Source organism: Microcaecilia unicolor, chromosome 14 (assembly GCF_901765095.1).
Source record: "Microcaecilia unicolor chromosome 14, aMicUni1.1, whole genome shotgun sequence".
Lineage (NCBI taxonomy): Eukaryota > Metazoa > Chordata > Amphibia > Gymnophiona > Siphonopidae > Microcaecilia > Microcaecilia unicolor.
Window position 1 is genome coordinate 20,089,149 of NC_044044.1, and position 26,695 is coordinate 20,115,843.

General features: G+C 43.7%; 1 protein-coding gene and 1 long non-coding RNA gene across 3 annotated transcripts; one reads left to right on the forward strand and one right to left on the reverse strand.

Annotated features, from left to right (window-relative positions):
- The first annotated feature begins 11,821 nt into the window (after positions 1 to 11,821).
- Positions 11,822 to 13,226, forward strand: LOC115458086. Its single transcript, XR_003940027.1, has 2 exons — positions 11,822 to 12,611; positions 12,643 to 13,226. It is a non-coding gene; the product is annotated as an uncharacterized LOC115458086 (long non-coding RNA).
- Positions 12,699 to 23,084, reverse strand: TRAPPC1 (trafficking protein particle complex 1). Of its 2 annotated transcripts, none has more exons than XM_030187903.1 (5): positions 22,824 to 23,084; positions 15,531 to 15,629; positions 14,752 to 14,822; positions 14,079 to 14,217; positions 12,699 to 13,445 (listed from the first exon to the last, which is right to left on the reverse strand). In XM_030187903.1, exons 2-5 carry the CDS (start codon positions 15,627 to 15,629, stop codon positions 13,317 to 13,319), a joined length of 438 nt encoding a protein of 145 aa, XP_030043763.1. In that variant the 5' UTR covers positions 22,824 to 23,084; the 3' UTR covers positions 12,699 to 13,316. The 2 variants fall into 2 exon arrangements, with proteins under 2 accessions (XP_030043763.1, XP_030043764.1); XM_030187904.1 differs by lacking the exon at positions 22,824 to 23,084 and adding an exon at positions 18,797 to 18,821.
- Positions 23,085 to 26,695: the final 3,611 nt, after the last annotated feature.

Genomic DNA, 26,695 nt, shown 5'->3' on the forward strand with positions numbered 1-26,695 from the left:
GTTACTAGAGGCCACACTCCCAGTGGTCCCTCAGTTCTCAGAAAAGCACTCACAGACCCAACACATAAACCACCAGAATTCATTAGCAGTCCAGACAGGCAGAACGAACAACTGTGTTTATTCTCATAAAAATATTGAACAGTGGAACAAAAATGTGCAAATAGCAAACATAACAAGTAACTGAAAAATGGATCAATTAGAAAACTAACATCTATATACTGCCTAAACAGTACCTGAGAAGATCAGGTCATATAATTGTTCACAGAGCCTTAGCAAAGAGATCTGTCTCCCTCTTCTTCCAGGCTAAGACTGAAGCAACAGCCAGCAAAAACTGTTGGGTAATTTCAAAACTCCAAGCCAATCAGAGCCCAGAACAGTCAAGTTTTAAATAAAAACTGGTTACATCACTACAGGCCCTTCCTATTATCTGTGTGCCAAATAAAAGAAAGAGAATTCAGTCCACTGTAACAGTTTTAAGCATAAACATGCACCATCTGCTGACCAAATAGGAGAACTACAACAGGAAAATATCCAGTACATTTTACAGGCTTGAAACATACTGTTTCGTCACAACCACAATGGCTGTATCTAGAGACAATGGTTAGGAGATAACCCATCCAGAGCTTTGACAGCTAGATCCCTTCTGAACTGATTGTTCTGCTCTGCCACCATCTCCTCCAAAGAGACCCCTCAGCTCCTGCTGGTATGTCTCCAGCCCACACCGGTCTGCCAGCCGCTTCCACATACCTGTCATGACACTATTCTCATGTTGTTCCCTACTCAGCTGCTGGCCCCTGTACTTCACCTCCAGTCTTTCCTTTGGTTTCTTGGTGTCGTTCAGGCCATATAACTCCGAAAGCGTCCACCGAAGCGTCCACCTGAATGGGGCCATGCCACCGCAGGCCAAGTTGGAGAGCATTTCAAAGCTGCCACCTGGAAAATGCTACTGAGTGTTAAATTGGTTTACTCTCTGATGAGAGTGTTGTAACGTTTGGGAAGGGATGGCTGTACCTAATTCTTTGGCTAGAGCCTAACTCTTGCCTCTGAGTGTCACATTCAGCCTGGAGGCTACTGATTCTCTGGCTCCACGCTGATCAGTGGTGTTCTGTAAATCTGGAGCATCTCCTTGGGGCTCCTGACTCCTTTCCTCTGGCTCTTCCTCTCCAGACACCTGTCTGGGCCACAGCCTTATTTATTCCCCGGTGTGTGGCCTGTATGGTAAACTGTCCTGTCAGAGAAATTTGAGTATAACATCGCTTCCCACCTCTCTCACTGTCTCCTGCCTCTCACTCTCTCTACTTTTTGACTCTCTCAGAGATAAATGAACAGTCCTTTCACAGAACAACAGCTTAGATAAAAAGCTTTAAGCTGCCTATGGCTCTTATCCAAGCTGGTGGAACACATGCTCACACACACTACCACTGGGTATTTAAGAGGGACACGGCTATAGCCGAGATGCCAACCAGAACCTGAATGAGTCTGACCATCCTTTAAAGGTAGTTGTAGAAAAGGGCCATTTATCTGAAGACTAATGATCCCTCTAAGGCAGTCAGTTGGGTTTTTAGGATAGCCACAATGAAACTGCACAGGCTGAAAGGTGCACAGGTCCACTGCTCATGCTCCTACTATCAGGATTATGCAGCAACATTGCAGTTTCAATCACGAGGAGCAGGCAGATCCCCTAGGACAGTGCTTCTCAAACCAGCCCTTGGGATATGTCCAGCCACTCAGGTTTTCAGGATATCCACAATTCATATCCATGAGATAGATTTGCATACTGAGGAGGTAGTGCATACAAATCTACCTCATGCATATTCAATGTGGAGATCCTGAAAACCTGACTGGCTGGATGTGTCCGAAGGACTGGGTTAAGAACCCCCATCCTGGAGGTCCTGCAGGACTGGCTGCCTATCAGGATTAAAGCTATCAGCCTCAATGGTGAATTTCCACATACCTGAGAGGGAATGTTGCTGGAAACTCCTCCCCTAGTCCCATGAGGTTTGTGGCATCAGACTTCTCAATCCTGCTTCATGTCCCAATTTATTCAAGATAGGTCTTTACCGAGGACACAACATTGGGATCCTGTCCCTTCCTCTGTACATGCTGCTCCCCCTTTTGTCACAGGCACCTGGTACAGTTCCCTCTGTGTTACAGAGAACTGCATAACGTAGGAACATAGAAGATTTGGCCAGAAAAGGGAGCACCTGTACCACCCACTGTGTCCATTTGTACCTGCTTACTGTACTTTGGTCTGCTCTCTCCCTCTGCCACTAAGCTTTGTAACATAATCAGGACAGGCTGGGGCATGTGGGTGGCATAGCTGTCACTCCGTGACCTGTATACTGAGGGCAACAGAGCACTGTATGAGTGAGAACAGGCTGTACCGATAGCAGTTTTAAAATATCTGCATCCTCTCTCTTGAGGCTTTGCTGCTCTGGCACAGAAAGCTGTGTAGAATGTGTCTCCTTGAAGGCTCAATGCCAGGAACGGCCCCGTGGCTCGTAGGGTGCATCTCTGGAAATTTTTTTTTCTCCTTCCCCAAATCTTTTAGCAACAGCCATTTCAGTGAGCCACAAGCTGATATGCAGCTTGACCAAAACTTAAATCTTGTTATTAATAAGAGCCAAAGCAATGGAGAAAGAAAGAGATTCAGGACGCAGGCAGAGAGAAAGAGAGAGAGAGAATGAAGGAGAGGAAATTAAAAGACAAAATTGTAAAAATCAGAAAGGAATGTAAGTCAGTCAAACGTGAAATTAAATCACTAGTCACAATTTTAATCCTAGAAAATGAAAGACACAGACACTCACAAATCTCAAGAGCATCAGAGACAGAGTGCGGACAGATGTAGCAGCGAGAAAAGTCAGGGACTGCGAAAAAAAAAAAAAAAGCTTCGAGCTCCATCCAGGAAAAATCGACAGGCAAGAAATCAGAAAGGACGCAAGAGAACGGGAAGCAGAGATAAGTGGAACCAGAAGAAGCGGAGCAAATCACTCAGTCTGAGGACACAAAACAGAGCCCAACTGAGCCCCAGAACACCCTGACAGGGCCACAACCTTTTAGTTGTATCTGTAAGCTGCATTCGGCAGGGACCATCTCTTTTATGTTTCTGTACAGCATAGGGCATATCTAGCAGCGCTTTGGAAATGATAAGTAGCTTTAGTGGTAGCACAAAGCCTTAACAAAGAGGTCCTGCCAGAGTGCAGCTACAAGACCATCTCACAAACAGCAACTGCTAATGCATTCAAACAGCAGGTAAATATTACCTGAGGGCCCTGGAGCATCAGTACACTTCCAATTAGGAGGTGAATACTGGAAAATAAAACCAGCCAGATAACTATTAATCCCAACACAGAACTGCCATGTTAGCAGAATCCCTCACCTCGGTCAAGTGAAGAGCCTGACCAAACCCCGATCTTCGGTTTCCGCTCGAAACGATATCTGCAACTGAAATCGGCCACTCGGTTTCAGAAGCAACCAAAACTGTAAATGAAACCGCCCCTCTCCCATTCCTTCCCCGATACCTGACCAAAAAGCCCTGCCTAACTCTCCCCCTCCCCCGCAATCTCTCCATGATCACTCTCCGACCCCCCCCAATCCTTTCCGACCCTGCCGTAAGAGGCGCTGGTGGTCTAGTGGCTTCTTTGGGGGCAGGAACGAACCTCACTCATTCCTGCCCCATGCTGCTGCTCTGATACAATGGCTGCCGAGATTTTCCCCAGCACGTGCTTGTTCCAATCGCAAAATGGCTGCCAGGACTTAGAAAAGGTGCAGAGAAGGGCGACGAAAATGATAAACAGAATGGAATGACTTCCCTATGAGGAAAGGCTGAGAAGGTTAGGGCTCTTCAGCTTGGAGAAAAGGCGGCTGAGGGGTGATATGATAGAAGTCTACAAAATAATGAACAGAGTAGAGCGGACAGATATGAAGCATTTGTTTACACTTTCAAACAATAATAGAACCAGGGGACACAAGATGAAGCTAGAATATGGTAGATTTAAAACAAATAGGAGAAAGTTTTTCTTTACTCAGCGTGTAGTTAGACTCTGGAACTCGTTGCCGGAGAACGTAGTGACAACAGCTGGCCTTACGGAATTTAAAGGGGGTTTGGACAGATTCCTGAGGGAAAAGTCCATTGAACATTATTTTTTTAAAAATTGGGGGGGGGGGGGGGGTTGCCGGGTTCTTGAAGCCTGGATTGGCCGCTGTCGGAGACAGGATGCTGGGCTTGATGGACCCTTGGTCTTTTCCCAGTATGGCGGTGCTTATGTACTTATGTAGGACCTCCCGCAGCAGTCTTGCAAGAATGCCATGGGAATTGTTGGCAGCCATTGAATCGGAGCAGTGGCACAGGGCAAGAACAAATGGGGTTCACTCCTGCCCCCGAAAAAGCCACTAAACTATCAGGGCTTCTTAAAGTAGGTCTGAAGAGGGACTACAGGTTGTCGGGTGAGAAGGAGAGTAATTGTGGGGGGTGGGGGGGCGGAAGTGAGTTACGGGTTTCAGCCGAAAATGCCTAGGCATTTTTGGCCAAAACCTGAGTTTCAGTCCTGTTTCAATGCCGACTCAGAAACTGAAATCTGGTTGACCTCTAGTCTCACGTGCAGAATACAGACCGACCTCCATCAAACTGAGAAAAAGATGTATTATGGTGATTTGTATTCTGTTGACATTTATCATATTTCTGTTACATGAATGCTCTAGTGTGCTGTTTTAATATGTTGTATATTTCTGATGGTTTATCATATCACTGCTGTTTTTTAAGTTTACCTCATTGATTGTATTTTATGCTTATTTTGGTCATTTTGTTTTTCTCATGCCCGTTAGATTTGTCAGATTTAAGTCAGTTTTCCAGTCCTCATTTGTTTTTGTGGGAATAAAACTCTGGAATGAGCTCCCGGCATTTTTAGATCTTTCAATAGTCACCTCTCCCCTCTCCAGTCGGTTCAAAACTCTGCTGCCCGTCTCATCTTCCGCCAGGGTCGCTTTACTCATACTACCCCTCTCCTCAAGACCCTTCACTGGCTCCCTATCCGTTTTCGCATCCTGTTCAAACTTCTTCTACTAACCTATAAATGTACTCACTCTGCTGCTCCCCAGTATCTCTCCACACTCGTCCTTCCCTACACCCCTTCCCGTGCACTCCGCTCCATGGATAAATCCTTCTTATCTGTTCCCTTCTCCACTACTGCCAACTCCAGACTTCGCGCCTTCTGTCTCGCTGCACCCTACGCCTGGAATAAACTTCCTGAGCCCCTACGTCTTGCCCCATCCTTGGCCACCTTTAAATCTAGACTGAAAGCCCACCTCTTTAACATTGCTTTTGACTCGTAACCACTTGTAACCACTCGCCTCCACCTGCCCTCCTCTCTTCCTTCCCGTTCACATTAATTGATTTGATTTGCTTACTTTATTTATTTTTTGTCTATTAGATTGTAAGCTCTTTGAGCAGGGACTGTCTTTCTTCTATGTTTGTGCAGCGCTGCGTACGCCTTGTAGCGCTATAGAAATGCTAAATAGTAGTAGTAGTAGTAGTCTCTTGTAACCAGAGCTAATATTGTGATGTCATAATGCCTCAGGCCACCAATAAGAGCCAACCTCATCAGTGATGTCACAATGGCTTGATTGTCCTATACTTGGCTCACTTTTATTACATAGCTCTTTGAGCAGGGACTGTCTTTCTTCTATGTTTGTGCAGCGCTGCGTATGCCTTGTAGCGCTATAGAAATGCTAAATAGTAGTAGTAGTAGTAGTCTCTTGTAACCAGAGCTAATATTGTGATGTCATAATGCCTCAGGCCACCAATAAGAGCCAACCTCATCAGTGATGTCACAATGGCTTGATTGTCCTATACTTGGCTCACTTTTATTACATAGCTCTTTGAGCAGGGACTGTCTTTCTTCTATGTTTGTGCAGCGCTGCGTATGCCTTGTAGCGCTATAGAAATGCTAAATAGTAGTAGTAGTAGTAGTCTCTTGTAACCAGAGCTAATATTGTGATGTCATAATGCCTCAGGCCACCAATAAGAGCCAACCTCATCAGTGATGTCACAATGGCTTGATTGTCCTATACTTGGCTCACTTTTATTACATAGCTCTTTGAGCAGGGACTGTCTTTCTTCTATGTTTGTGCAGCGCTGCGTATGCCTTGTAGCGCTATAGAAATGCTAAATAGTAGTAGTAGTAGAAAACCCCTTAAAACATGGTTATTGGAGAAATTTTTGAAATAAGTTTAATATTAGATTCTCTTTTTTATAATTTATTCGATTTTTTTACTTTTTTTTCTTGACTGTTACTTCCCAGGTATGCCTGGTTTCTTTTTGATGTGAACCACATTGAACTGGCAAGGTTGTGGTATAAAAGCACTGTTTAGTTTAGTTATTCATACAAGCTATACCTGCTGTACATCACCTTGGGTGAATCTCTTCATAAACATGGTTAATACATCCTAATAAAATAAGTAAATAGAAACATGCAGATAAAAACCGCTCTAAAAACCTCTGCACTGGAATAATGGAGAAACAGAAATATATTTCTTCCTGCATAAAACACAATGAAAATGTAAAAACATATTAGTAGTAGTTCAAACATATTGCCTATTACCATTAAGAGTTAATAATTTTTTGAGGGTCTCAGAAGATTTTCTCAATTATAATCCCACCTATCCACAGATTGCTGTTGCTGGTCATTTTCTGCCAAAGTCGCTATGCTCACATTAGCCCTCTCCTTAAGTCATTTCACTGGCTCCCTATCCGTTTCCGCATTCAATTCAAACTTCTCTTATTGACCTATAAGTGCATTCACTCTGCCGCTCCCCAGTACCCTCTCCACTCTTGTCTCTCCCTACGCCCCCCCCCCCCCCCCGGGTACTCCATTCTGTGGATAAATCTCTCGTCTGTCCCCTTCTCCTCTACTGCTAATTCCAGACTCCGTTCCTTTTATCTCGCTGCACCTCACACCTGGAATAGACTTCCCGAGCCTGTACGTCTAGCCCTGTCTTTGGCCGTTTTCAAGTCCAAACTTAAAGCCCACCTCTTTACCACTGCTTTTGACTCCTAACCACTACTCACTTGCCCTGTCCTTTTATCCTCACCTCTTTATTCCCTTACCCTTATTGTTCTGTCTACCTCTTATCTAGATTGTAAGCTCTTTGAGCAGGGACTGTCTTTTGTGTATGGTGTACAGCGCTGCATATGCCCTGTAGCGCTATAGAAATGATAAGTAGTAGCAGTAGTAGTAGTCATCCCAACACACATACACAGTATTCTTCAAGCAAGTGACAAGCAATCTTGCTGTTTGGTATTCCTTATCATAGTAGAGCTGTTCAAATTCATTGCAACTAATCAACATAACTTTCATTCAGTTCAAAAACTGTGGTACATTAGTTCTAAGGCAGACAATCTGAAGATTTAGGGATTGTCCCATCATTCAGCTCTCTCAAAAAGGGACATACCAAACTCAAAAAGGAACTGGCTGCAATTAAAGGATCTTCCATGGCTACACTGCATCCAACCACTTTAATATCCCTGCCAAAGAGAATAAAACAACCCAAGAATAGATGGGCAACAGTAGACTCCTGTGTCACAGAGGCATCCACTCTCCTAATTTCTGCCCCTACAGAAATAGAGTAACTCAGTACAAGATATCCCCAAAACACTGTCAAAATAGCTCAAAACAGAAACTTCTTGCTGCTAGCGGACTCCATTATCAGAGGTATTCAACTCAGGAACAGTCCATGGGTCCCAACAAAATGAAATGCCCTCCAGGCTCCTCAGCTAGGGTGAATGCCAACCACATGCTGAATGTGATCAGAGAACAGACTCAAAAGTTATTTTAGATCTAGCTTTCACCTAAATGAATGAATGAAATGAGGGCAGATAAAGACCTGTACGGTCCATCCAGTCTGCCCAACAAGATAAACTCATTTTACATGGTATGTGATACTTTATATGTATACCCGAGTTTGATTTGTCCATGCCTTTCTCAGGGCACAGACCGTAGAAGTCTGTCCAGCATTGTTCTTGTACTAAGTTCTGAAGCTAACACTGAAGCCCCTTAAAATTTACACTCCAGCCCATCCATATCTATTCAGTCACGATCAGGGCACAGACCATAGAAGTCTGGCCAGCTCCCGTTTTGTTTCCCAATTTCCGGCGTCGCCACCCAATCTCCGCTAAGATCCCACGGAACCATTCCTTCTAAAGAGGATTCCTTTGTGTTTATCCAACGCATGTTTGAATTCCATTACCATTTTCATCTCCACCACCTCCCGCGGGAGGGCATTCCACGTGTCCACCAACCTCTCTGTGAAATACTTCCTGACATTAGTCCTGAGTCCGCCCCCCCTTCAACCTCAATTCATGTCCTCTAGTTCTACCACCTTCCCGTCTCCGAAAAAGGTTCATTTGCAGATTAATACCTTTCAAATATTTGAACGCCTGTATCATGTCACCTGTTTCTCCTTTCCTCCAAGGTATACATGTTCAGGTCAGCAAGTCTCTCCTTGTACGGTCTGCAACGCAAATCCCATACCATTTTTGTAGCTTTTCTTTGTACTGTTTCAGTAGAGCTCTAGGTGAGTTTCATTCAGGTACCCTAGGCATTTTTTTCTGTTCCTGAAGGGCTTACAATCTAAGGGCCTCTTTCATCAAGTCACGCGTCAATGCCGACGAAGCCCATGCAAAGTGAATGCACTTTGTTGGCATTAACGCACAAGGGACCGCTAGCGTGGTTTGATTAAAGAGGCTCCAAGTTTTTACCTGAGACAATGAAGAGTTAAATGACTTGCCCAAAATCACAATGAGCAGCAACAGGACTGAATTGAGCTTCCTATGTTGTTAGCCTAGTGCTTTAACCACCTGGTGGCAAATTACCAGGCAAAAGAAGGCATACTCTTAGCAAAGAAAGCTTTCCAGAAGCTGGGAGAGGGGCTACTGCCTTTGGTATGAACCTCCAACAAAATGGAGAAGTGGGACAAAGATCTGGTTGTAGATATGCAAAAGATGACAACGATAGGGGAGGTGCTGTTGCAGGGAGGAATAGTGCAGGAAAGAGATATTGGATATTTTGGGGGCGGGGAGTAGATACGGAGATATATTGGATACCTCAGGGGGGGTTGAGAAGGAGTGAGATGCTAGACATCTCGCAGGGTGGGTAGGGAACGGGAAATGCTGGACTCCTCAGGAGGGTGAGCAGGTAAGAGGAGAGGATGGACACCTCTTGGAGAGAGGGAAGGAGAGAGATGCTGGACACCTCAAGGGGTGGGTAGGAAAGATGAAATGTTGGTAAATTAGCATGTGGCCATTAATTGAAGATATAGGAAATGCAACCATTTTACAGCAACACTAAAAGTGGCCTCAGCACCTGGGAAAACCCCGCACTATTGATACTGCATGTTACTCTTTTTGCAAGGTTTTTTCAGAAAATTGTAACAAAGACTTAATTTTTTTCTGGAAGAAGCAGATTTTTTTTGTCTTTTACAAATTCACCTACAAAATCCATGATTTCCTTATGGGTTACAGAATCTCTTTAATTACCAGCTCTGTTACTGACCCTTTATTTATTTAAAATCATTCATATCTTGCACCATCTCCAATTCTGGATGGGTAACAACAAAACATATACAGTAGATCTGATACAGGTCCGTGTACTTACATTGCACTAAAAGCAGCATGTCGAGTCTAAGGACATGGTCCCAGCTGCTGTGCAGGGAAGGGATCAGGTGTGAGAGGCATGGATCAAGTTCTACGAAAAGTTAACCCACACCGGGGGACTTTAACTAATGCTGAAATGGGAAGGGCTAAATACAGGAAACGTGAGATGAGGCTTCATCAAGCCTCGGAACAAGAGGGGAAAAACAAGGGATATAGGATCTAGCTCACACCCCTTTTTGCACTTGTAACTCAAAGCAAGTTCCATTCAGGCCTCAGCCCCTGGAGGGTTTACAGGCTAAGGCTGCACCTGAGGCGATGAAGAGCTGACTTGCCCAAGACCACAAGGAGCTGCAATGGGATTTGAATCCTGGCCTCTCTGGCTCTGCTCTAACCACTAGGGGAGAAGAGGCCAGGTAAACCCATATCAGAGCACCTGTCCACAGTTTTCAGCTTGAGCTGTTTGGATGCACCAAGACTCTCCCAGACTAATCCATTCATTAGGCATAGAAACGGAAGCAAACAGTGTAACTCATATACATATAAGATTAACCCTTTGGTGGACTCTAACCATAAAACTGTGCTAGGCCCTTTATCATATCAAAGGGGTCTATGCACCCTGCATATATCCCATTACAGCAATTAACAGTGAGAAACTGCACTGGCTCCCTGTCAAGGACCGAATAACATTTAAAATTTGCGCTCTGGTGCATAAAATTCTCTATGGTGAAGCTCCTGCGTATATGGACATCCTTGTCAGCTTACCACCTCGAAACTCTCACAGATCAGCTCGCTTGTACTTATATCTGCATTACCCAATCTACAGAGGCCTCAAGTATAAAACCATCTACGCCTCCACCTTTTCCTATATTAGCGCACAACTGTGGAATGGTCTACCTAAATTTGTGAAAATTACCCCTGATCATCCGACCTTCAAAAAATATCTTAAGACCTTCTTATTTGGAAAAGCTTACGCTCAGGACCCGCCCCGCATCTCTTCCTATTGAATTCAATTTCTCTTTCCGCATTTCCCCACCTTTGCTATTACTCTCTAATCTCTTTCACTTCAATGTCGTTGACTGTTTGTTGTAGAATTGATGTATGATTTCTGAAGATTACTGTAAGCCACATTGAGCCTGTCCGTGGATGGGAAAATGTGGGATATAAATGCTATAAACAAATAAAAAGTTTTATATAACTCCCAGAAATAGGGCCGTGCAAGGCTCCAACTGTAGAGGAAGCACCAATTCCTCCAGCCAACTCTGTGGACAAGGCAGACCGAGTGGAAAGAACAGACCTCCCTGTAGGCAGCAGCAACTCTGGTTCCTCTCACCCATCCCCCCCTCTTTTTTTCTGCCAGAACCTCACTTAACAGAGCACATCTCTGTCTTGGAAGTCACTGAATGAACACAGGTGACAGCCCCTCCCGAACCCTAGGCAGTTGCCTAGTTTGTCTATGCCCTAAGCCTGCGCTGTGCAGTGAGGGCTATGAAGAGACTTGGCGGAGACCGTGAGGATGCAACCTTCTTCTCACTGGCCTCCCGCTTAACCATCTATCTCCCCTTCAATCTGTCCAAAATTCTGCCGCACGTCTTATCTACCGCGTGAACCGATACTCTCATATCACCCCTCTCCTCAAGTCACTTCACTGGCTCCCGATCCGCTACCGTATACAGTTCAAGCTTCTCCTTTTAACCTTCAAATGCACTCAATCTGCAGCCCCCCAGTACCTCTCTACACTCCTCTCCCCGTATGTTCCCACCCGTAACCTCCGCTCTCAGGACAAATCACTCCTATCTGTACCCTTCTCCACCACCGCTAACTCCAGACTCCGCCCATTCTGCCTCGCATCACCATATGCCTGGAACAGCCTTCCCGAGCCCATACGTCATGCGCCCTCCCTGCCCATCTTCAAGTCCTTACTCAAAGCCCATCTCTTCTCCCTTGCTTTTGGCGCATAACCACCTTCCCCACTCATGATACCTACACTGACTACATAGTTCGTAACCTTTAGATTGTAAGCTCTTTTGAGCAAGGACGGTCCTTCCCCATGTTAAACTTGTACAGCGCTGCGTAACCCTGGCAGCGCTATAGAAATGCTAAGTAGTAGTAGTAGGATGCTGGACTGTGTCCCATTTCAGAGGCCTAAAACACCCCCACATTCTGTCAGGTTTTTATGACTGTAATGAATATTAATGAAATAGATTTGGATGCGTATTTCTTTCACGCACAGTCATTGTAGAAATCCAAAAAACCTGAAGGTCACCAAGATGAACAAAAAACAGAGGTAATCAGCATCTGCAGACAATCCAGAAGTATAGAAACAATCGCAGACCACAAGTGGATAAGAACATCTCTTTATTAAGGTAGGGCGAAACATGGTCATGTTGGGTCTTTTATGTGATTTTATTAAAGCGACATTCTTATCTAGTCCTGGTGATCTGCTGTTGTTCGTACAGAGGGTCACCCAGGCCAAGTCTGGAACCACTGGCCTAGAATAAAGACAAAGTATCAGAGCATAGGCTTGTGGGTAGACTGGGGGCTGGCAAGCACGTTTATTCAAATGGTCTTGAAAGAGAGGTGGTTTTCAATGTTCTTTCCCATTTTTGCTGGCCCATGTGCACATGAAAACATTTTGTACGCAAGTTTTCAGCATGGACTTGATGTTGCCCGCACACTTGCACAGTTTAGAGGGAACACTGGTGGGTTTTGGCAAGGGGTGACCAGGATCATGCAGCACAGAAAATGAATACATGTAATGCTCCCTCCTGCACATAGAGAGTTTCAAGCAAATTATCTGCAATCCTGTGATAGTAATCTCTCTCCTGGGGGGAAGGTGAAGGAGGCTGCAACCCACGTCTTCTACAGATAGCCCAGGTTTGAGTCAAAACTGCCTTCACCCTATCCCAACTTGCATGTCTTTTCTTCAGAGTATTTTGGTTAATGATTCCTGGTGGGAAAAGAGGTGTGTCCTGTGCTCTTTAATGTGAGAACAGCTGCTCCATCTCAGGGAAATTTAAGGGGCTATTACAGATCAAAGGACTCTAGCATCCATGTTCCCTACCAAATTTATTTCACATAACTTACAGCACACACGACAAAGCTGACAGAACAAGGATGAAAGAGGACAGGAATGATAGGAGGAAAGAGTGAGATGGAAAGAACAGAGAAGGGAGGAAAGTATTAGATACTGAAAGAGCAGACACAATCCAGCCCAGCGGCAGAATCAAAATTCAGTCTAGCAGCTCTTTTTCCTGTTGACATGCTCTTCTGTGAAGCATAATGGGACTCTCCTCTCCATCCTCTGCTTTTACATTGTGCACAAATCTGGGCATGCACTGGTACAGTATAAAGCATGTCCCACTATGGTGCCACTGAAGTTCTGCCTCATGCAGGTGTTCTTGTCTCAGCTGATACCACATGCAAGTCATGGTAGGACATTTGGACAGAGGCTGCCATGATCAATGTCCCATGCATAGGAAAGGGTTCCAGGTATCCACCCACTGCACTGTCTGGCTTCTATGGACTGGCCATGAAAGTCCTGCTAAGAGGGGTGCTCACCCATATCAGAAAAAAAAAAGGAGGGCATGAGGTCAAGCCATCCACAGAGAACAAAAGAGAGGGCAGGCGGTCACCCCCCACCACAGAAGTAAGAGGGAAGGGTCAGTGGTCAGCCTGCCCGGGCAGAGAAGAAAGGCAAGCCCCGGATGAAACTGTCCAGTTTGGCGTGGAAGAGCTCGCTCTGGATTGGCTGATTTAAACTGCAGAGAGGATTCTTGACTACATATTCCACAAAGATCTGTAGTGGGAGAGAAGAGTCTGTAACAGTCATAAACATTTGAGACGCTGCACAAAGCGGGTAAAGTACGGGGTCTAGGACAGGGGTTCTCGGGACACACCCAGCCAATCGAGTTTTCCGGATACCTACAATGAATATACATGAGATAAATTTGCATGCACTGCCTCCATGGTATGCAAGCCTATCTTATGAATATTCATTCTGGGTATCCTGAAAACCTGACTGGCTGGATGTGTCTTGAGGATGGATCGCGAACCCCTGGTCTAGGAGAACACAGAGCACTCCTACCCTAGCTGAGCTAATATTAAACCATCTCTGACCTCATGTGCAACTTTCTTTAAATTAATCACTTACTTCCTAACTCTTCTTACTCTCTTACCTATCTATAATTTCCATCTTTGATCTACCCTTCACTATCAATTAAAAGTTCTATTACGTATTGTGTTGATATTGTATACTATGCCATACTTTGTATTGTTATTTGAATATTTTTACTGCTGTAATTGCCTGTTGCTCATGTTTGATTTATTCTTGCTGTACACCGCCTTTAGTGAATTCCTTCAAAAGGGTGGTAAATAAATCCTAATAAATAAATAAAATGTGCACATGCTGTAGAACACAAATGTTATTTACACTGCTGTAGATCTGGTGCAGGGTCTCCCGCATGTTGTTCACCCCCAAGTCTGTGTTCATGACGATTTTCAGGCCTGTGGGGGTCTCATAGTAATGCAGCTTGTATTTGCTGGTCTGGAAGGACAGAAAGCCATCCTTCCTGAGGAAGAGCTCATTAAGGAAACCAGTTAAAAGAGCAGAAGCTCTGAACAGGTGCAGAAGAATTTTCAGACAGACCTCACATTGCTAGGGATGCACAAACACACTGACAACAGCCAATCTGAGGCCCTGCAGGATAAAAAACTGTGATACACAGGGTCAAAACAACCTTCCATCAAACCCAGCAGCCTATATCAGTAGCCAATCCAGGTCACAGGTACTTGGTGGGATCCTAAACAGGGATAAACAGTGGCTTCCCCCAAGTCTACTCTGTTAATAACAGTTTATGAACTTTTTCTCCAGGAACTTGGCATAGTTGAGTTTTAAAAAGACCTTGTTATGCTAAGGATAGATGCTAGCACAGAACCTACAGAGTCTGTACAGATATAATCTGGGTGAAAGCACAAACAGCGCTGCCTTCGTCTCCTAGACATGAATCCCCCCAAGTCCACTGACCACATGGTCTGCACTAAAACAGTACACCTCATCTCAGAATCTTGACCGACAGACCACCTTCCCAACGGTAGAAGGATACATGTCCACCGGAGACATCTTACTGACAAAGGAGCGGATGGAGAACAGCATCCCGTACATCAGCTTATACTCCTGCACCAAAGAAAACGAGATGGTCATTAGGTACTCATTTCCAGACGTTATCTGCATATAATCCCTGATCTGCCCCATCTCACTTCACCCTTAGAGATGTTGAGGTTAGCACCCCCCCCCCCCCCCCCCCCCCCCGTGTCTCATCTCATCTCAACCTTGAAGATGATGTGAATGAGCACCATTACCTTCCTTCACTGGCACACATTCTCCTTAGGGACTCACCTGCTGCCAGGATCTCCAATCCCACCATGGCTCACCTCACCCTTAGGGGATTACCCAAGGGCAGCATCTCTACCCTATATCAGCTTACCTGGTCCTTGGATATATAACACAGAAAAAGGGGCTCCACGTCTTCCACAAAAAAGCCAAGAAATGCAAAGTACACAAAGGTGGAAGTAACCAAATCCAAATGACCAGCACTGAAAACACAGTAGTAGCACCAAGAACACAATTCACTGGGACCCTACACGGTCCGTGTTTCGGCAACAAGGCCTTCCTCAGGGGTCAAAAAATAGACGTTTGTAGATGAAGCATCTGAATCTCTCAAAAAGAGGTGCAATTGTGCTACGCCGTAGTCCACAATCTACAGTGAGAGAGTGAACAACCTTGGAGATATAAACCACGGGTGACCCCTTATCCCCACTCTGCCCTGCCTCACCTCTTCCTTAGAAAGGCTGGTTGCAGGTAAACCCCTAATCCCTGCCTCACCTCTTCCTTGGAGATGCTGGCCTGCTTCTTGCGGTTCCACTCACTATAGTGCAGACAGACCCCATTCCGGTCAAATATGTAGAGATTGTGCACCGTCATCTGTAGGAGGAAAAACTGGCAGAGTTGGCTATAAATTTCACTTTCAAACACACCCAATTAAGATTCACATCCTCAGCCAGACCCAGCATGCCCAGGTGATCACTTGGGTATAACTGTGGTGAGGGAACCTATGCACACTCAGACAAACAACCCAGTTCCATCTATGGTTACAATCACTTCTCCTCCACATTGTTACACTTTCTCTGGCAAAGGCAGATTTATATATATATATATGTACTCACTGTGGGATCCTCAGTAAAAATTTATTTTATCTTACTTAAAAACATTTACAGATCACCCTTCCTAATGGGCATCTAATGTGACCCTAGGGATGAAATCCTACATTCTCTATTAACATACCTTGAGGCTCATTTTCAAAGCACTTAGCCTTCCAAAGTGCTTTGAAAATATGCCTCCTTGTGACCTACAGCAAGTTACCTAATGGGTCATTTAATAACAGTTCAAAAAATATATAGGAATCTAAACAATCTAAATTCCCTCCATATAATACTAAGAATTAAGGAAAATGTAAACATTGATACAATATACAATAAATGTTTTTATTAATATTCAAAAATTTCTGTGTACAATAATTATTTTCTTATTAACACACTAGTAAAAAAGGCCCGTTTCCAAAACAAATGAAATGGGCGCTAGCATGTGGTTGGTTTTTTTTTTTACTTTTTTGTTTTTCTGTTTGATATTAAGGGATATAAATGATTTTTAAAAAGCCAAAGTTTTTTAAGTTTTATTTGTAGTGTAATTGTTTCTTACACTTGTAACATTTCGTTGTAAACAATATGTTTTGTATAGTGGGAGATTTTTAAAGGTGGGGGGGGGGGGGGGGGGGTGTGGTGTAGTTGAATGTAAGAGGGGGGAGGGGCTGAGTAGAGTCAACATTCTCACCTGCTTGCAGCAAAATAAACCCTTTAGTGGACCGTAGCTTAAACAACTTTTTTGGGTTCTCTGCCATAAATAAATACTTTTTAACCCCCCCTTTCACTGCCATAATATTAGTCTGCTCACCTCATCCTTCTGCTGTGCTTGCAAAATGCAGCAGACAGGAATACTGAAGCAGAAATTTTTACTTGCTGTCTTTGCGGACGGAACTGCATCGGGACTGGGGAGCTCATAAAATTACAGTACCTTCATGGTTCTGATTGCAAAGGAAAGCTCTCAGAAAGGGAAGATTCGTTCTGCAGGCTGAGGTGGGTGTAACTGGATGTGTGTGTTTCTGTGAAAGTGAGAGAGGTGGGTGTAACTAAGAGGGTGGTGGCGAGTGTCTGTGGCTCGGACCTGCTTCTGGCGTTCTGTTCCTCTGCCTGGTGTGAGTTAGTTGTTAGTTGGAGGGGGGGGGGGGGGGTTATGGAGGCAGCACATACCTGGAGCAGGAGCACCTGCATCAGAGTGATGTTCCTTGTCTCCCTGCCTGCTGCACAGAAACTGATTGGTTGTGCTGCTCTTTCTCCTCCCTTCTTCCGATGCCATTCGTTCAGTGTCAGTGCTCTGCCCTCGCCGTCATCACGTTTGACGCGTGGGCGGGGCATACACTGATGGAGGAAAAGTGGTCTCAGCCACCTCACTTTTAGAACGTTGGGAAAGTGAGGCTTCATTAGAACATTGGAGGTGCGTTTTATATAGAGAGATACACAAAACACATTTAAAATTCAATACTAAACACCATCCACACTTCACTCATACTTCAACATTAAAAAAAAAATTTTGAAACCAGGGAAAAACTAACAGAGAAAACAAATAGTCTGTTAGGTTCTCACGTGGAGATCCATCTTCTGATCAAGCATAAAAATTTGTAGCAAGTTATAGCAGCATTAAATATACTCCAGCTACCATATCTTCTCGTCTTGCTAATATAGGCAGCATTAAGCCTGTACCAGCTGTCATAATTCCTCTACTTACTCCCTCCACGGAGCACAGACTCAAAGTCCAACAGTCTAAGTTAATCCATCATGGTTTTCAATCTATAACTTGCTACAACTTTCTATGCTTAATCAGAAGATGGATCTCCACGTGAGAACCTAACAGACTATTTGTTTTCTCTGTTAGTTTTTCCCTGGTTTCAAAAAATGTTTTTTTAATGTTGAAGTATGAGTGAAGTGTGGATGGTGTTTAGTATTGAATTTTAAATGTGTTTTGTGTATGTGTTAATAAAGAAAATAATTATTGTACACAGAAATTTTTGAATGTTAACAAAAACATTTATTGTATATTGTATCAATGTTTACATTTTCATTTAAGAACAGCACACTCTAACGATGTTAATGGGTTTTTTGCCACAGCGTCCATTTTAACAGCCTCAGTGAATGCTAGTATGGTAAATTACCCTTTTAATCTTCTGATCCTTCAGGAGCCCAGCTAATTATAAGTGTTGCGGGGCAGAAGTTTCTCATATGTATATCAATGTAAAGCACTATATAAATAGTGAATCAAATCAAATCCAATAACATTATGATTGTTACTTTAAAACTGTCCACCAATCCAAACAGCCTTAGCAACAATATCACCGTATATGACATCTCTCTGGTCCTACTGATTACCAAAGACATGAAGGCAATATGCTGACCTAATTAAAGTGCATGACTACAATCGTTGCTATTATTTATTTTTATTATTTGTTGCATTTGTATCCCACATTTTCCCACTTGCAGGCTCAATGTGGCTTACAGTATGCCGTAGTGGCGATCACCATTTCCGGTACGAGGAATACAAAGTGGTATTGCATTAAGAACATAGACGGTAGGGTAAATCATAAATTAAATCAGATAATCAGTTCATTTCGGCGTGAGAAATAAGGTGGTGGTGTATTCGCGGTCATCAGTTACTGAAGCAGTCAGGTGTAGAGAGTTCGGTTTTGTCTAGTTCTGGAAGAGTTTCGTTGTCTGGTATTTAGAATGGATCATTGTGGTATGCCTTTTTTGAACAAGTTGGTTTTTAGTCATTTTCGGAAGATTGTTAGGTCGTGCGTTGTTTTTAAGGCAAGTTTTGTCTCCAATTGACTCAGAGCAGGCTCAGGAGTCAGAGGTCATGAGCGCAATGCACACACAGGTACTCAAAGGCCCTGCACCATGCTGCATTGGCTCAGGGCACAGGATGGACGCAGGTGGTAGCGACAGCAGGAAGAACAGATACTAGATTTTAGATACACTTACCACCGCTTATTTAAGAGGTGCTAAGTGCTTCCGTGTTACCTCTGCGTTATCCAGTTAGCCCCCTCCAAAAAAATGCTATAAACAAATAAAATAATTAATGGGCATATTACTGTGCACGAACAGGCAAAATACATCAAAATGCTTTAACACATTTATTTATTTTATTTATTGCATTTGTACCCCACATTATCCCACCTTTTTGCAGGCTCAATGTGGCTTACAGAGTAGGGTTATGATAAAGTCAGTACATTATTTAAATACAGTTGATCATAAGCTGAGCTGGAAGAGGAATTTAGATGGGCGGATGTTGGGTAGGTTGTGTGAGAAGTGTTTTAGGTGTGCTCGGGTGGTTTGGGGGATGATTTGTATCATTGAGGGTGACTTTTGTAAGCTTTGTTAAAGAGGTGAGTTTTCAGAGCTTTGCAGAAGCTGGTTAGATTGTTCATGGTTTTCAGGGCCCTGGGTAACACATTTTGCACCAGCCCCTTCATGTGGTTTTCCGATCAAGCTAGCATTAAGGGTTTGCTGCTGTTTAGTAAAAGAGCCTCTTAGAAAGGGAAACATACAAATACAATTCAAGATGTTAAAGGATTCACATAAGCAACCATTAATTAAAAAAAAAAAAAAAAAAAAAAGAGAGAGAACATTTAGGCACTTTCTTCAAAACAAACAAAAGTAAATAGTAAAAACATAAAATAAAATGTAAGGAAAGTCAGAATAGCAACCCTCACCATCTATCTATACGTGAATAGCCAGTACCACATATGTGTAATATTACCTTAGGACAGGTAAAAACACCCAAAATTCTTATAGTTACTCGCAATGGGCTCCCTGAGCACACTGTACACTGTTAGAAGAACTCTACATTGTCAGAGTTCATCAAAACAAATTTTCACTGAAGTCCCTCCATTAATCACATATATAATAGTAAGCTGTTCAGAATAACATCTAGAACCAACTTCTTTTGGAGCAAAAGCTACACATCTATGTAGATCACTAAAAAGGTCATCTAGCACTGGTCTCGAGACAAGGAAAATACAGCATCCATATGTATAAAATGAAAAGGGTGAAATGGGACCGACCTCATAATGCAGGCACACAAACAGCAATGTGATGCATGCAAAGGACAAACAGTGTCAGTCTCAAGACACACCCACTATGGGAGAGATCTGAAGTGCAAAATAGCCATTGGAGAAATAGGTTTTCAAACAAAATTGACTACCAGAAATCATGATTCAAAATCAATGATAAAACCGCTACCTCTTCTGGAAAAATGTTAGTACTGATGCCTTTGTTACATTTCTAAACACTTAAAAAAAAAAAAAACAGACGTAATATGCAGCACACGGTGGTCAGCAATTTTTAAGCTGCTAATAGCAGTAGGAGAATTAAGGCCAGATATTCAAAGCCAGGCCACAACTGGAATCTGCAATTGAATATTCTGGTATGTACGGTCAGACAGATTCAGACCAGTGCCCATTTAGCTCAGCAGATAAGTTAGGACAACCTCTCTGTTGTCCTAACTTTGAGGTCATTTTACTAAGCCGCGCTAAAAAGTGGCAGGCGCTGCTGTAGGCATGCAAGTTTACCACGAGCTGGGGCAGTAAAATGGCTGCATTTGCTATATCCCCCATTAATGGCCATGCACTAATTTCACAATCAGTGCGTGGCCTTTAAGGCAGAAGCCTTTACTGCCACCTATTCACTTGGAAGTAAGGGTTCCTGCGGTAATTGGGCAGCATGCGGCAATGTGCCTGAACTATCTGAGTAGCACAGGGCACAACTACTCTCTGCCCATGGGTGCGTCTCCCATGCTGAAAAATAAAAAAATATTTTTCAGTGTGGGATTAGCGCGTGCTGAGCAGCACACTAACACCTCAGTGCATCCTTATATCTGCTTACTTAACTGGTTAGCAGACTGAATATCACCACTAACCGGATAAGTGCAGACTCCATCCAAGCTCCCCCTCCCCAGACCACCCCTGCACTAACCAGACAGTGCAGGGGCGATTACCGCCATATTCAGTGGCACTGCCCTGCTGCATATCACCGGATAGGCAGGTAGAAGTGATTTAAGTGTCACCAGCCTCAGGTGAAAATATTGCAGTTCACCCCCCTCTTCCACCCTGGCAGTCATCATCATAACATCTGTATTTCCTTTACATCATTGCTAGCAACAATTAAATGATATATAGCGTTATTTTCCTTGGTTCACCTACAAATTATAGCGTTTAATGTGTCACACGTGTGAATACTGTCTCTCAGGTGAGAACCACTGGCTTAAATAAACTGCTAGGAAGCAAAAATTTACCTTAAAACATACAAAACTGCATTTTAAAAATAAAGAGAGGAATGATTTAATTAAGTTGCATACCTTCCTCTCTGTAATTCCACAATAGGTACTCTTGACCACACGCTCTATCTCTGTCCACACTTACAATTATTTTGGACTCTAGTTTGGGATAGAATTCCACACTACTTCATTCACAGATCAAGTCTGTAAATGTCCAGTAGCGCTCAAGAAATGTTAAGTAGTAGTAGTAGTTACAGATCAAGTTAAGACTTCCATACAATTAACTTCAGATCACTTGTTTGTCAACATTACCTATCACCAACACAAAAGAAATTATTTGCTATTCTTATGGCTGTAGCCCTTAAAACAATATAACTCCAAAGTTTCTTTGGCTTTCTTTGAGGAATTCTGTTTGTATTATTTATAAATATGAAGCTAAAATTGCAGAGAAGTCGAATAACCTTCCTCATTTCCTTAAGGTTTGGAAACCTGTTGACTTCTATTGCATTTTAAAAATAAAGAGATGAATGATTTAATTAAGTTGCACACCTTCCTTTCTGCAATTCCACAATAGGTACTCTTGACCACACGCTCTATCTCTGTCCAGACTTACAATTATTTTGGACTCTAGTTTGGGATAGAATTTCTACACTACTTCATTTACAGATCAAGTGAGAATTCCGTACAATTAACTTCAGATCACTTGTTTGTCAACATTACCTATCACCAACACAAAAGAAATTATTTGCTATTCTTATGGCTGTAGCCCTTAAAACAATATAACTCCAAAGTTTCTTTGGCTTTCTTTGTGGAATTCTGTTTGTATTATTTATAAATATGAAGCTAAAATTGCAGAGAAGTCGAATAACCTTCCTCATTTCCTTAAGGTTTGGAAACCTGTTGACTTCTATTGCATTTTAAAAATAAAGAGAGGAATGATTTAATTAAGTTGCACACCTTCCTTTCTGCAATTCCACAATAGGTACTCTTGACCACACGCTCTATCTCTGTCCAGACTTACAATTATTTTGGACTCTAGTCTGGGACAGAATTTCTACACTACTTTATTTACAGATCAAGTTAAGACTTCCATACAATTAACTTCAGATCACTTGTTAGTCAACATTATCTATCACCAACCCAAAAGAAATTATTTGCTATTCTTATGGCTGTAGCCCTTAAAACAATATAACTCCAAAGTTTCTTTGGCTTTCTTTGAGGAATTCTGTTTGTATTATTTATAAATATGAAGCTAAAATTGCAGAGAAGTCGAATAACCTTCCTCAATGCCTTAAGGTTTGGAAACCTGTTGACTTCTATTGCAAACCTAAGTTTTAACATCCCTTATTGTATGCCTTCTAGGTATCATCAACACACCTTTTGTTATTCTTATGGACCAATGCTGTTGCCCTTGTTTTGTTCTTTTGTACTGTTACTTATAAAAAAGCTTTAAGGAAGAATATTTGACGTCAAAAAATAGAAAAGACAGACATTTGTCCATTAGATTGTAAGCTCTTCGATTCTATGTTATATTGTACAGCGCTGCGTAACCCTAGTAGCGCTTTAGAAATGTCAAATAGTAGTAGTAGTAGACACACAATGGAGCAACATCTGTGCAATTTGCAGGAGAGCAGCAAGAGTTCCCCTAAGCTAAAGTCACAGAAATGGAGATTTCACAGCTTAGAAATAACAGCTGCTGGTTTTGACCCCAGTCATTACCCACCACCAATTTACCTGCAGCTAGTGCTGTCCAGTTAACGATTGCAATCGATTCGTGTTCAGAGAGAGACTTTCCCCACTTCCTCCCCGCTGTCACCCAAACAGCAACAGCGACAAGAAGCTCAACTAACCGCAGCAGGGCCCAGCCGGGTCTCTCTATTGGCCCAGGCAGGCTGCCGGCTCTGCCCCGGAACAGGAACTGACATCGAGGAGCGGGAGCTGCGCGCGCCAAGCAAAGCACCAATGCGAGGAGCCAGGGAGAGTTGGATGTAAACAAGGAGGTTGAAAAGGACGCGGGATGACGTCGCAACGTTGAAGCCAATTTGGCCCGGTCGCTCTTTCCCATTCCCCGCGCGCAGTCGTCATCTAGTACACTCAAAACAAAGCAAGAGCTGCTGCAGCCTCCTTGTCCTTCGTTACTGTTTGGGTAGCATTTTTAGTTCATCTCACTTGTATTTTCAAACAAGTCACCTTTAACTGTATTTTCTCAATTTGTAATTTTTTCTTAATTTATCTGTAAGCCACATTATGCCTGCATGTGGAGTGGCCTAGTGGTTAGGGTGGTGGACTTTGGTCCTCCTGGGGAACTGAGTTGGATTCCCACTTCAGGCACAGGCAGCTCCTTGTGACTCTGGGCAAGTCACTTAACCCTGCATTGCCCCATGTAAGCCGCATTGAGCCTGCCATGAGTGGGAAAGCGCAGGGTACAAATGTAACAAAAATAAAATAGATACTATTGGAGATTCTACATGGAATGTTGCTACTGTTGGATATTCTACATGGAATGTTGCTATTCCACTAGCAACATTCCATGTAGAAGGCTGCGCAGGCTTCTGTTTCTGTGACTCACAGAAGCAGAAGCCTGCGCGGCCACATTGGTGATCTGCAAGGGCCGACTTCTAGTGGAATAGCAACATTCCATGTAGAATCTCAAATAGTAGCAACAGTGGAGGAGTGGCCTAGTGGTTAGGGTGGTGGACTTTGGTCCTGGGGAACTGAGTTCAATTCCCATTTCAGGCACAGGCAGCTCCTTGTGACTCCAGGCAAGTCACTTAACCCTCCATTGCCCCATGTAAGCCGCATTGAGCCTGCCATGAGTGGGAAACTGCAGGGTACAAATGTAACAAAAAAAAATGTGGGATACAAATGAACCATAAAATAAGCGTTAGGGCTTGTGCAGCCTAGGATGTACACAGAGGGAGTGTAATAACAGAATAACTTTTCATAGGTCATTTGTTATAAACCATTGCAACGGACTTTATGCAGGATGCAAAGAACAACTCATAAAGAAACTACGGACTGCTCAAAACACAGCAGCCAGGCTTATATTTGGGAAACCGCAATTCAACAGCGCCAAACCCCTACGAGAAAAACTGCACCGGCTCCCAATCAAAGAAAGAATTACTTTCAAAATCTGCATCCTAGTCCACAACATTATCTATGGCAAAGCTGGGAAGGGCTCCACATCGCTCATTAGATCTTATTATTCTATAAAGTATGCCTAAATGAAGGCGTACTTTATAGAATGCACCTAGGCCAATTTAATTTTGGCGATGAATTTTTAGGCGTGATGTATATTTCCTATACTTTTTAGGGAACAGATGAGTTGCTATATACTGGACTTAGTCCAGCGTATAACATACTTTTTAAGGAAGGGAGACAAAACACATAAAGGCCACACTTAATGTTCACTAATGCATCATACATTCACCTCTGAATTCTCATTCCCGTAATATCACATCTCTCATACCTTTACTCACAGAAAGATATATACCATATGTCCTCATGCCTTTTTATTGCCCTCCAAGCTCCCAGTGTTTCCTTCCAAAGTTTCAATGTTTATGTTCCATTGTTACATTCCCTAACGACACCTCAATTGTTTCGCATAACTCTGCACAATGTAATCTATAACCAATCTGTAACAAATTGTATTTCTAACATTTAACTCATATTGTAAGCCACACTGAACCCGCAAAAAGGTGGGAAAATGTGGGATACAAATGCAATAAATAAATAAAATAAATGTATGATTATATGTATTCTCAAAAAAGAGCTCCTGCAAGCATTAGAAGCACTGAAAGAATAGAGTCCAAATACTAGCCTGGACAGCAGCACCTTTTCCATGGAATAGCTAATCAGATCTGACCAGTGTGTTTTTTTCTAGCAAAAAAGGTGCTGGTACTCAAATGCTAGGCCACCCTTTAGGAGTGTGGGGTGATCACTGAGGGATCCACCCCAATAGCCAGGCCCCCTGCAACCAGTCACAGAATCTATGACAAGACAGAATTGACACATAGGATTTTCATTTGATACTCAGATTTAGCAATCAACAAGTCATAGAGCATCATAGTAACATAGTAGATGACGGCAGAAAAAGACCTGCACGGTCCATCCAGTCTGCCCAGCAAACTATCAATACTGTTTTCTGCTAGCCATCATTATTCCCAGGATGCATCTATACACATTATTTGACATCTCTCTTATAAATAGTAATAAACAATATTAATAAGTAAATAAATAGCTAAAAACTCTAAATATTGAGCACCTGATTCTCATAACATGATGTCTGTGACTAGGGTTACCATTCGTCCGGATTTCCCCGGACATGTCCTCTTTTTGAGGGCATGTCCGGGGCGTCCGGCGGATTTTGCCTGCACCCACGTTTGTCCGGATTTCTGGACAAACGTGGGCGCGGGTGCGGGCAGGCGCGTGCGTGTGGGCGGGCGATCGGCGCCGTGGTAACCCTACTCCCGTCCCCTCCCCTTCCTTACCATGTTCCCTGGTGGTCTAGTGACGTCTTCGAGGCAGGAAAGAGCCCCCTCTTTCCTGCCTGGAGCGCTGCCTCCCCTGTCTATCATCCTCCTCGGTCTGGCTGGGGATTCAAAATGGCCGCCGAGAGTTGAACTCTCGCGAGGCCACTTCAACTCTCGGTGGCCATTTTGAATCTCCAGCCAGACCGAGGAGGATGCAGCAGGCAAGGACAGGCAGCGCTCCGGGCAGGAAAGAGGGGGCTCTTTCCTGCCCCGAAGAGAAGACCCTACTAGACCACCAGGGCTAGATAGTAAGTGAGGGGGGGAATATGTGAGGGGGGGGGAACCATGTGACGGGGGGCGGGGAATAGAGGGGCGGAACGAGGACCCGAAGGGGGCGTGGCGGGGGCAGGGTATGAGGCGTGGCGGGGCGGGGTAGGGGGCGTGACATGTGTCCTCTTTTTCAGAGGACACAAAATGGTAACCCTATCTGTGACCCTTTACACTTCCTCTGTGTACATCCACCCGCGGGAGGTGGTGGAGATGAAAACGGTAACGGAATTCAAACATGCGTGGGATATGCATAAAGGAATCCTGTGCAGAAGGAATGGATCCTCAGAAGCTTAGCCGAAATTGGGTGGCGGAGCAGGTGGGGGGGAAGAGGGGTTGGTGGTTGGGAGGCTAGGATAGTGGAGGGCAGACTTATACGGCCTGTGCCAAAGCCGGTGATGGGAGGCGGGACTGGTGGTTGGGAGGCGGGAAATGCTGCTGGGCAGACTTGTACGGTCTGTGCCCTGAAAAAGGCAGGTACAAATCAAGGTAAGGTATACACATATGAGTTTGTCTTGTTGGGCAGACTGGATGGACCGTGCAGGTCTTTTTCTGCCGTCATCTACTATGTTACTATCCGTAGGCTGCACAAGCCGGAATGTTTGAAAATACAAGTGAGATGAACTAAAAATGCTACGCAAACAGTAACGAAGGACAAGGAGGCTGCAGCAGCTCTTGCTTTGTTTTGAGTGTACTAGATGACGACTGCGCGCGGGGAATGGGAAACGGCGACCGGGCCAAATTGGCTTCAACGTTGCGACGTCATCCCGCATCCTGTTCAACCTCCTTGTTTACATCCAACTCTCC

Coding starts and splice junctions, on each gene's coding strand:
- TRAPPC1 (XM_030187903.1), bottom strand. CDS start 15,629: ATGACGGTGCACAATCTCTACATATTTGACCGGAATGGGGTCTGTCTG. Junction 14,823..15,530: donor CCAGCATCTCCAAGGAAGAG/GTGAGGCAGGGA, acceptor TCTTTGGTGCAG/GAGTATAAGCTGATGTACGG. Junction 14,218..14,751: donor AAGATGTCTCCGGTGGACAT/GTATCCTTCTAC, acceptor GCTCTTCCTCAG/GAAGGATGGCTTTCTGTCCT.